This window comes from Nicotiana tabacum, chromosome 17 (genome assembly GCF_000715075.1).
Source record: "Nicotiana tabacum cultivar K326 chromosome 17, ASM71507v2, whole genome shotgun sequence".
In the NCBI taxonomy this organism is placed as follows: Eukaryota; Viridiplantae; Streptophyta; class Magnoliopsida; order Solanales; family Solanaceae; genus Nicotiana; species Nicotiana tabacum.
This window is the reverse complement of record NC_134096.1, coordinates 44472742-44484775: the sequence shown is the minus strand read 5'-3', so window position 1 is coordinate 44484775 and position 12034 is coordinate 44472742. Positions and strand designations below refer to the sequence as shown.

The 12034-nt window shown below is 39.1% G+C and overlaps 1 protein-coding gene across 1 annotated transcript; it reads right to left on the bottom strand.

The window, feature by feature from the left end:
- Positions 1–455: 455 nt before the first annotated feature.
- LOC142171811 (uncharacterized) lies at positions 456–1097 on the bottom strand. Its single transcript, XM_075235515.1, has one exon. The coding sequence runs from the start codon at positions 1095–1097 to the stop codon at positions 456–458; it is 642 nt and encodes a 213-aa protein (XP_075091616.1).
- Positions 1098–12034: the final 10937 nt, after the last annotated feature.

The window sequence follows — 12034 nt, the reverse complement described above, 5'->3', positions numbered from 1 at the left end:
GCACATCCGCCATTTCCCATTCTTCTTCTTAACTATGACCACGTTGGAGACCCACTGGGGTACTTCGACTCCCTGATGAAGCCATTCTCCAACAGTTTTTCCACCTCTTCACGTACTGTATCATTGACCGTAGAGTTAAACTTACGTATGACCTGTCTCACTGGGGGGGGGTAGAATGGGTCGACATTCAGTTTGTGCGTGGCAATTTTCTTTGGGATACTACCCGGCATATCTGCATTGCTGAAAGCAAACAAATCTACTTTAGTAGTTAAGAATTGACGGAATTTACCTGGTTCCTGAAATATACAGCCGATGTAAGCTTTCTTCCTGTGGTCGTTGAGGTCTAATTGAATGGGGTCGAGGTCTTCTACGGTTGACCCTGCAGCTTCGACCATATCAAGGCCTCTGATGACGTTCTCGCTATCATCACATATCGACCTTGACCCTGTTGATTGCTATTCCTCTTTTCCTTTGTCCTTCATTTGTTGAGTGACCGTGCTATCTAGGGCGATATAGTAGCATTCCCGAGATGTGCGTTGTTCTCCTCGTATGCTGAATATTTCCCATGGAGTCGGGAACTTGATGACCTGATATAAGCTAGAAGGGATGACCCTCATGGTGTGTATCCATGGTTTCCCTATTATGGCGTTGTACGTTGTGTCTTGGTTCATAATGTGGAACGTAGTTTCCAGAGTGATGCCATCGGCCAGAACGTGGAGTGTGATTTTACCAAATGTTCGCTTGACTGCATTGTTAAAACTAGTTAGCATGATGCAATGCGGCACTATCTTATCTTCGAGTTTCATTTGTTCAAGTACTCGAGGATCAATAATGGATGCGCCGCTGCCATCGTCTACCATAATGCATCTCACATCGGTATCCAAAATTCGGAAAGTAATAACAAGGGGTTTGAGCTTGTGGGTAGTGCTGAACTTCACGCTGTTGATGGAAGCATCGTCGCCGCCACCGATGATTATGTGAATGGTGCGAGTTGGTGAAGGCGGTTTCGGCGGTCCTTGATGTTGTTCACGTCCTATTGCAAAGTTGGTCCTTCCACGATCGCTCAACAACTCTTTGAGGTGTCCTTGTCCTAACATGTTTACGACCTCCTTCCTTAGGGCGATGCAATCTTCTATTTTGTGCCCTCGTTTTTGGTGGAACTGGTAGAGGGCGTCCGACTTTCGAGTACTAGGATCTGACCTCATCTTTTGTAGCCATTTCATCTTTGGTCCGAGATTTTCCAAGGCATAGACTATCTCTGTAGGTGACACACAAAAGTTGTGAGCGCATAATAAAAGGGGCATACCTCTTTCGTTCCAATGAGTCCCTGTCCTTGATCTAGGCGGACTTTCTTCGTTACGAGAGGAGGGCGCAATGTCCGCTCTGACATATGGTTGATGTTGTTCCCTGTTAGGTCGCAGAGCTGCGAGGTCTCTTCTAGTATCATTTCTTTGATATTTTCTGGGTTCGGCCTGTACCGAGGTCAGTCGATGAGTTGGTCCATTGAGGTCACCCTCATCTGCTCGGACCTCGACACAATGTGCGTTGTGTATTTCATCCCAAGTGGTTAGGGGGTACTTCATCAGTCAACTTATAGCTTTCTAGTCTCCCTCAAACCATCCTTGCTCAGCCCGTTATGGAAGGCTACGACCGCCATCCCTTCTGACATGTTCGGCAAGGTCATCCTTACTCGAATAAACTGGGCGAGAAAGTCCCTCAGTCCCTCTCTAGAGACTGTCTAATAGCAAATATGTCGTTCACTCTCGCCTCCATCGTCTTGGCCCCGGCATGGGCCTTTACGAACTTGCTGGACATCTCTTCAAAAGTTTCAATGGAATGTACAGGTAGTTGAGAATACCATGTTAACGCTCCTCCTGTGAGGGTTTCACCAAATGTTTTCAACAAAATGGAAGAAACTTGTTCTTTGGCGAGGTCATTTCCTTTCACCGCAGTGACATAGTGAGTCACATGATCTTCAAGGCCGGTCATACCATCATATATCCTGAGGTAGGGAGAAATTTTAAAGGTTTTTGGTATGGCATGTGGGGCGGCATCATCACCATAAGGCTGCTCGACGAATCGGCTGGCATCTCTCTTCGGCAAAAGCTTAGGGGCGCCCGGTATCTTATCAACCAATTCTTGGTGTTCTCTCATTTGGTCCCGGAGTGTCCTGTTCTCATTCTCCATTTCCTCCATCCTTTTTAGAATGGCTACCAGAGTGTTGTTGCCTACACTATTAATGACATTGTGAGTAATACATGTCGTTGGAGGAGGAGGGAGTTGGTTGTGCTGCTCGTCTTCTGGTTGTATAACGCAAGTTCTTGCGTTTTCTGTACCCGTGTCCTGAGCGGGCTTATGGAGGACGCTGGTTAATGTGTCAGTTAGCCATGCCTCAAGGAGCTTTTTACAGCTGGGGGCATCCCCTCCGCCTGAGATGTGGAGGCTCCCTTACCAAGAGATTTTGTGATGCTGCAGTGAGGAGGAGGTGACCCATCTCGCCTAGGGAGTCATTGGGCGTTGCGTCTCCGTCTGTTGTTTCACATCTTTCATTGATGACATTCATGAGGTTGGATAGGAGGTCACTTATTATTCCTGTCCTTTCTTCCCTGTTACATGCCATGTCGGGATTTGCGCACACAAAGAAATGAGATCTTGTTCTTGCTTCTTCTTTTTTCTTTTACATTAGTGATCCGTGTTAGTGATAGATCTAGAAGAAACTAAAAATTTAACTAGAAAATCCCTACAGACGGCGCCAAATTATTTGACCAAAAACTGTAACCCTTGGCTCAAATAATTAAATTTATATACTAAGAGGTTAAACCTAGTTAACAATAATATTTCTAGATGCTAGTTCCGAAAGCGTGACTAACGTTGGACATATATAGTAGAAATATAATAATGGTGTGCAACAATCATTCTAATTAATGTGAGCAATAATGGAGCATTAAATAGAAACGAATGATAATAAATGGCATTAAATAAATATAAGGAATGATTCACCCAATAAATGAGGAACTAAGTATTTATTCTTTCTGACAATGATGAATGACAGACAAATTCTTGAATGTTCGAATTATCCTCGGACTTGGTGGAAAGTATAGAATAATATAGACAAAAATCTTGGTGAAAATGTGACGTTTGTATCTTAGTAAGAGAGAGAGAGAGAGAGAATCCTTTGTCAAAGTGTGTTCTTACAAATGAATATCACATGCCTCACATTACCGGCCCTTCTTCCCATATATATGAGACATATTTCTAACAAATCCTAACAGTACAAACTGCAGAGAATATTCGCTAGAATATTTCCTTTAATATCTTATTTCGAAAACTAACCATTACAGCTTCATCAGTGATGCTGGACCTCGACCATTGTCGTCATCTTGACCACGGCTCCCGTCGACTCTTCGACTGCGAGTATTTCTGCATCCTGGTCCACTTCGGCTAATGACGACTCGAGACTCCCTCCTTATGGGTAATCTTATTTTCAATACTATCAGGCGGATTTCGACCCATACATTTGGTGGCCCAAAGCCAAACCTCAATAAGAGGCCTTAAATTTATTTAATAAAATTTTAATAATATATATATATATATATATATATATATATATATATATATATATATATATATATATATATAATCTTCTTCAAAGTACATTGATCATTCATTCATTCATTCATTTACCTACTGCTCTCACCATTATAGATATTTGATAAATCTACTCACTAAGACTTAGATAATAATTTTACAAGAAATATATATGATGGTTAAAATAATATTTATATAAATTCTCATAACTTAATAAACACAATTTGTACCACATTTCATTCATTTAAAATAGTTCAAGTCTATTCTGAAGTGACAGTTAATCCAATTATACAAGAGATTTTGTTCTTTAATTATCACAGTCGTCATCAAATTGTTTACTTCATATATTGCATATTTATAACACTCGAGTTATTTATTTGAGTAACCTCTATCACATTCTAAAAGAAACTATAAACTCTAGTATCTTTTATTAATAATTTCATAATATATAATAATATAATTTAAAATGTTTGGGGCCCTTCAATTCTAGGGGGCCTAAAGCAATTGCTTTAGTGGCTCCCCCTAGAGCCGGCACTAAGAATTTATTTGAAGGGATTTGCAAGTAAATTGATTGAGACAAGAGATGAAAGCCATTTTTGGCTTTGTATAAGGAGAAAACAGAGTGCTTTGTAAATAGGAAACTGTGGAAACTTTGATTAAATAGTACTATAGTAAACTAACTATACACCTCTAGAGTTTGGCGCCATGGTGGTGATTTCGACGAAAATACTTATTTACACCTCTAGACATTATTTAACTAATGTCTTTAGTTTTTACTCTTTGTTTTAGGAATTGGAGATGAACTAAAAATGGGATTATTTCCAGATCTAGTTCAGAATATTAGTAGCACTATCTAAAATAAGGATTTAAGCACTTTTGACTCTTCAGAAGTTTCACCAAACAAGTTATAATTTGTTTATCCTAATTTATGCCGATCCTTAATTAAATAATTTTGATTTGTGGAGGATAGCATTTTTTCTTAAATGACAGTCTTGATCATTGCACTATTCTAAGTTTTAATTTTGCAATTCGTAACAATTTAGAGTCCATGCATGATTTCATTTAATCTTAGTTAGAATCGTTTAATCTAAAGTGATATTACATAAGTATAGTCACATCTTTACAAAGAAAATAGATTGTTTCTGAATTTCATATCGAGACTAAGAGCAAACTAGATCTAAATTACTATCCTTTCCCCAAGAGCTTTTCCAAAAGAAATTGTCCTTTTCAAATCTTTTTCCGTAAGAAGTCTCTAGATGTTGTTTTTGGATGACATTTTCCAAAAAGAAAAAAACACATTTCTTAAATTTAACAGTAATTTTTGGGTGAAATTTTGTGAAATAACCTAAGTATCCAATAGCAATAGATGAAGTATCATTTAAGAATTTTTTGAAAATCTTTACACTTTGTCACGCTCCAACCTGGGAGGCGAGTCTGGCACCCGGTGTCGTACTAGCCCGAGTGAACCACTATGTTACTCGTGATCGTTCGATGAAAACTAGAACATACGTAGACTGACTTCGCTGAACTTATTCGTCCTATAACTATTATGGGCTAACATGGCCACAACTCATAAGGTATAAATATAAGTGGGCAAACATTGTATCAGCGGACCATCGTACTCAAAACATGAATACACACCGACCGTTAAGGCATTTGAAACCTTTGTCTATAAAGCCTTTAAGAGTATTTGACATCAAAAGATGATCGGGGCAGGGCTCCAACCTACCCAAAAGTATATATACATAAGACAATCTGATAACCTCTAGACTCGTCTGTACTCTAGATGAAATGGAGCTTCACCAATCCTCAGCTGGATATCAATTCAGTTTATAATAAGGGCTCGCTAAACTGGATACCTGAACCCGCAGGCATGAATGCAGTGCCTCGATGATGGGACATTAGTACAAATAAATGAACTAAGTATGTAAGGCAAATAACGTATGAAATTTATTGAAACTGAACTGGCATGTATATATGATATACTGAAAGAAATCTGGAGGGTGAATGAGATCCGGGAATCATACTTACGTTATTCAGACTCGTAATATATCTAAGTATTGAATTATCTAACTTACCTTACAAAAGATGTAGACTGAAAAGCGAAGGCTCCGTTGGCCGAGAACATCTAATGTCGTATATACATCTAATTTGTGTCATGATATACCTGAACTTGTTCCCATATGCTATCTGTACTGGAAACCATCATATTATGAAAATTCATCTATATCATTCTTCTAGCCATCGTATCTTATATCTGAATACTTACCTCAGATAGATCAAACATCTCTTTGGCTACACTGAAACATAAAAGTGGCACTTACGCGTTTCATAAGAGACCGTCCGTAAGGCTCACTCATAACTATGGATAACTAGTGGCTCGTACACGTAGCATAGTAGACCGTTCGTACGACTCATAATACTGAGTACTAGTTATGCGTGCAACTGAGACCGTCCATAACCAACCTTCATTATGCACCTATGCATTCATAGACCGTCCGTAGGGATAATGTCTTATACATATTCATTGCATATCACTCATGCAGACATCATTCAATCATCAATAGATAAACTCGTATTCTTAAACATACAAGTTCGTAAGTAACTCGTTACATTAACTAATCTTTATTCCTTAGCCACTTTCTACGTCATCCTTCGAACTCTATATTATTTAGCCATGAATAATGTTGTAATTATTTTTAAATTGCACTTCTATCCTTATTTCACATCACGGCTTGTTTTGGGGATTACATGATTCTTTCTACTTATTGCTATGTAATATTCTTAGCTTGTGAGGCTATTCGTTATATATATTATATATATATATATATATATATATATATATATATATATATATATATGTGTGTGTGTGTGTGTGTGTGTGTGTATATTGCTGCGGCATGCAGCCCGATCCATAAATATATAATCCTTACAATCTTATTGCTCAACTTATCATATTCTATAATTTATGACTCCATAGGTAACGTATATCGTCTCTTAACATCACCCTCATATATAATCAACCTTATTTAACTTGAGAGGAATATAACTATCTTCGTGATTTTCTTTATCGGTTTCGTGAATACAAACGTGTAAGTGTTGGAAGTTGTGACATTCTTTAGGTCGAAACATTCTTATCATTGTGCAACTATACATTATACTACCTTGTTGAACTATTCATATATAACTATCCCTCATTATACAGACACTATATTGCTTCTGATTCATCAGACCATTCGTACGTAATGTTTAATTAACATCTAGACGTCTTATTACATATAAAAGACAAGAACCTTTTGTAAGGCTCTATTTACTCCTTAAGAATACATGAAACTGCGATCAACTCAATCCATTTCAACATTCATATAACTATACTCGTAAACGGACCTTAATCGTCGGTATAGTACATATACAGAGTCTCGTCCCCTTGAATTCCTTATAAGGGCAACATAACTTACGATATCATGCCAAAAAAAAGAAAGGAAGGCCTTACATACCTCAAAATATCCCTTAAAATCCTCAAGCTAACTTAACCTGCAACTCCTGTGTCTACAAGCAATGAATAATACTTTCATCACAATATGAATGCCATAATTTATCGCATTTGAACGACACACTTTATCGCATTTGTAACTATTCTACCTTTTGTTGGGTAGTAAGTAGAACTCTTCATCACAATCACACAACCGCTAACCCTCTCACAAGAGATAACCCACTTATGGGATTATATTTTGACATCGTCCAACGACATTGCCCTGGTTACAACTATCACGAAATCAGCAAACCCCTCCTGAGCCCATGCTCGTCCACCAGTTGTAAAAGTCTATTCATTCCCCATTGACATCAACTGAAAGTCTGACAATACATTCCAAACTCGAAGTCACATCGCATCCCATAACGATAATCAAAATTTTACGCCCCTCTTCATTCCAAGTAAACTCCTTTCTATCATATTAATCCTTCCTCGGTGCAGTAGCCACCGTCCCAAATGGCATTTATGGACTTGGTTTCCTTATAAGGGCAACATAACTTACGATATCATGCCAAAAAAAAAAGAAAGGAAGGCCTTACATACCTCAAAATATCCCTTACAATCCTCAAGCTAACTTAACCTGCAACTCCTGTGTCTACAAGCAATGAATAATACTTTCATCACAATACGAATGCCATAATTTATCGCATTTGAACGACACACTTTATCGCATTTGTAACTATTCTACCTTTTGTTGGGTAGTAAGTAGAACTCTTCATCACAATCAAACAACCGCTAACCCTCTCACAAGAAATAACCCACTTGTGGGATTACATTTTGACATCGTCCAACGACATTGCCCTGGTTACAACTATCACGAAATCAGCAAACCCCTCCTGAGCCCATGCTCGTCCACCAGTTGTAAAAGTCTATTCATTCCCCATTGACATCAACTGAAAGTCTGACAATACATTCCAAACTCGAAGTCACATCGCATCCCATAACGATAATCAAGATTTTACGCCCCTCTTCATTCCAAGTAAACTCCTTTCTATCATATTAATCCTTCCTCGGTGCAGTAGCCACCGTCCCAAATGGCATTTATGGACTTGGTCATTGTCCACCATGATTCCCAAATCCCTCTAAATGTTTCTCAAGGCATGTGGCTATCATACCACAGAATACTTATGCTACTCTGCCACTCCCACTTCAGTTAAATTAACTCTTTTAAGCAACTTCTCGACCTCTACTTTTCATACTAGACCTGCTAGCAATTCAACCACCGCGAGACACCTCCCACCATGTCCTTCCTCATCTTTTGCTAACCTCCTACCATGTCCTTCCTCATCTTTTGCTACCCAAATGCTGCCTCAAATCAAAACCCATCTCTGTAGCAACTGAACTCGTAAATTGCTACTAACTCTAAGCCTCCTCGAAGATCATCTTTCTCGATCCATCAGCATTAGAAACACCGATTTGATTCAGAAACTGCTACACACTGCCATCTCTGACAATTGCTTCTCAGGCACCATTTCACAACACCCTGCCCCAAAGGCAAATCGGAGAAGACTATAACACCAGAGAACCTTAATGCGTTCAAACAAGGACGACGACACCACATCACAAATGAGAATTTCACCACGCTCGAAAATATAAAGTCGCGTTCCTCAATCAACCAAAGCCTGAATATCCATAGTCCAATTGCCTTTCCTTCGCTGGAATTAAATGCCAAACCTCTAAACTATGCACTAAGAAATCCTCCTTTTGAGTCATTCACTGCCTCGATAATAAATATGCACCCTACCATTATACCAACATTGTGCGATAACAACACATGAACATCATAATAATCTATGCATAGCCTCGAAACCATAGGAAATACAGATACTGGGCTAAAAATACTGAACACCCTTTCGCAATGCGGCGATAATAGCCTGGCCGAATACGCAGGGAGAAAAATCATGCACCACGTCTGCAGTACCACTACAACTCCTTGATGCCCAATTGATAACAAGCGCTCCATGTTGCACAAGATTGAGTAGGAAGGAAATAACGGCATAAGCCTCAAAGGAATCAAATCACATGATGAGGAATCAAGAAGGGAAGTGCTCCTAACATCCCTGTAGCCTCTTGAAGATAAGTACAGACGTCTCCGTACCGATCTGCAAGACTCTACTAGACTTGCTCATGACTCGTGAGACCCAAGTGAACTTAGAGCTCTGATACCAAGCTGTCACGACTTAAAATCCATTATAGGTCATGATGGCGCCTAACGCCGCTGTCAGACAAGCCAACGAAGATTGATCAATTTAATTACTCATTTTATTACTTGAAATCATAAATTTTAATAAGGAAGGAAATTTACACTTTTAAATCCACGGGAATGCACAAAATTTGTAGTTTATAAGAGAAATGAAAGGCAATGATAATCTACAGAATCATAATCATCAACTAGTATATCCCAAAACCCGGTGTCACAAGTGCATGAGCATTTACTAAGGAGTACAATAATAATACAAAATCAGTCTAGAATGTAAATAAGTCAGGATAAAATAAATAGTACGATGGAGGCTCTATGGACTGCGATGCGTAGCTTGGAATGCAGGTCACATAAAGTCTCCTCAGTAGCTGCGCCTACGCGCCAAGATGATCACCAAATGAACCTGTTAGATCCTGCACATTGAGTGCAGAAGTCAGCATGAGTACGTAAATCAATGCGTATCCAGTAAGTATCTAGCCTAACCCCGGAGAAGTAGTGATGAGAGGTCGACATCGACACTTACTAATGGTCTAATAAATCAATATGGTAAATCATAAACAGATAAGAAGCACAACAGTAGTAGTGAGGTAAAACTGTAATTAACACAATCTTCCAAAATTTATTTTAACGATATCAATTTCTCAATCTCGTATTTTATCTCAATAGCTCAGAAATATCAAGTGCCAATATCAAACGGATAAGGGAGTACCATATAAGGTGCAAGGCATCAGTGGAAGGAAGAACCTCGTGAATATTCAGACTGCTAGCGATATAACGCACGATTATGCCGAGGTCGTACGAACCGATCCCAAAAGGAATATGATACTGCCGAGGCGATCGGCCCGATCCTATCCTAACGTGTACCCTACCGAGTGTCGAGCGACATGAACCATAGATGCATCTATTATATTATTGAGGCGAATGGCCCACTCCTATAAGAGTGTGGTACATAATCCTGCGAGGCAAAAGACTCGATCCCATAAGAGTAAGAAGCTTTCATGGGTCCTTGACCCCACTCACGAATATACGTGTGAGTTATGAAATTTAAGAAAAACTTTGCAATGAATACGCACAACGCGGGAGAAATTCATAAGGGAAGTAAAAGTTATTCCATGGATTATCAAGTAGCTCGTCACATCTCTACAATAGCGAGTCTATCACCCTATGCAAGTCTAGTCTCAAGTCGTAACGCGAAATAAAGGAATTAAACAAGCAAAGATAACTCAATTAGTGAAATTATAGCATGGCGTGAACCTAAGTCTACTCGGACAAAATTAGGAATTCTAGCATACGCACAGACACCCGTCACCTCATACGTGCGTAGCTCCCACAACATGTAGCACATAAGAATATAACACCTACGGGGTAAATTCACCCTCGCAGGGTTAGACAGGACACTTACCTCGCTCTGAAGTTCCATAACCGGCTCCAACGACACTCTAACACCTCAAACTGATGCCCATCGCTCCAAAACTAGTCAAACAATGTGTAAACCAATAGAAATATACTTTAATACACATAATAAATCAAATTATAACAATTCCCAACTCCGTTCGAGAAGTCAATAAAGTCAACCCTCGGCCCCACGTGCCCGGATTCCAAAAATTATTGAAAATATATATTACCCATAACTCATATGGTCTATATCCAGAAAATCATTCAATTTCGTCCATGAATCGACCCTCAAATCAAGGATTTACCATTTCTCAACTTTGAGGCTCAAAATCCCAATTTCTACAATCCAAATACGGATAAAACTAATAACCAAAGAAAATAATCATTGAGAAACATCAAAATAAATGTCATATATTTACCCCCTTATTGATACGAGAATAACATTGTTACAATCACCTCAAACGGAGCTCTAGAACTCAAGATATGCCCAAAATACTCGGTTTAAAACACTGTCCAGATGATTTTTCTTCATCGTCTTCGCGGGAGACCTTTGCGTTCGCGAAGAGAAATTTTTCGAGTTGACTGGTCAACCCAAAAATCCTTCTTCGCTTTCGCGGAACCTCTCCCGTGTTCGCAAAAAATAAAGCTTCGCACCAGAAACCAACAATTATGTCCGACACGAAAATGGGCATAACTCTCTCATACGATATCGTAATTCGACGATTCTTGTTGCTATGGCTCTGTAATTATGATATGGATTTAGTGCTTCAATCCAATCACAAATGAAAGGTCATTTTCGCAATATAGTATCCTTTATACCCAAGAAAAAGACGTCGAAACATCAAATAAGAGCGCGACACAACCCAAATACATCTGAAACACACCCGAGGCCCCCGGTACCCTGTCGAATTACACAAACCAGTCACAAAACATAACATGAACATTCTCGAGGCCTCAAATCACACCAAACAACATCAAAACTATGAATCAATGATCAAAACCTTTCTTTAAACTTCCAAACATTCAAACTTTGACGAATGCGTCCGATTTATACTTAAACATTCCGGAATGATGCCAAACTTTACGCATAAGTCACAAATTACGATACGAACCTATTCCAAGGCTCGGAACCCCAAATGTACATCTATAATACCAAAGTCCACCTCAAACCAAACTTAAGAAATTCTAAAACCTTCAAAATGGCATCTTTCCACAATAAGCGCCGAAATGTTTCCGGGCGACCCGATACTCAATCCGAACATATGCCCAAGTCCGGAATCATCATACGAACCTATTGGAACCTTCAAATCCCGATTCCG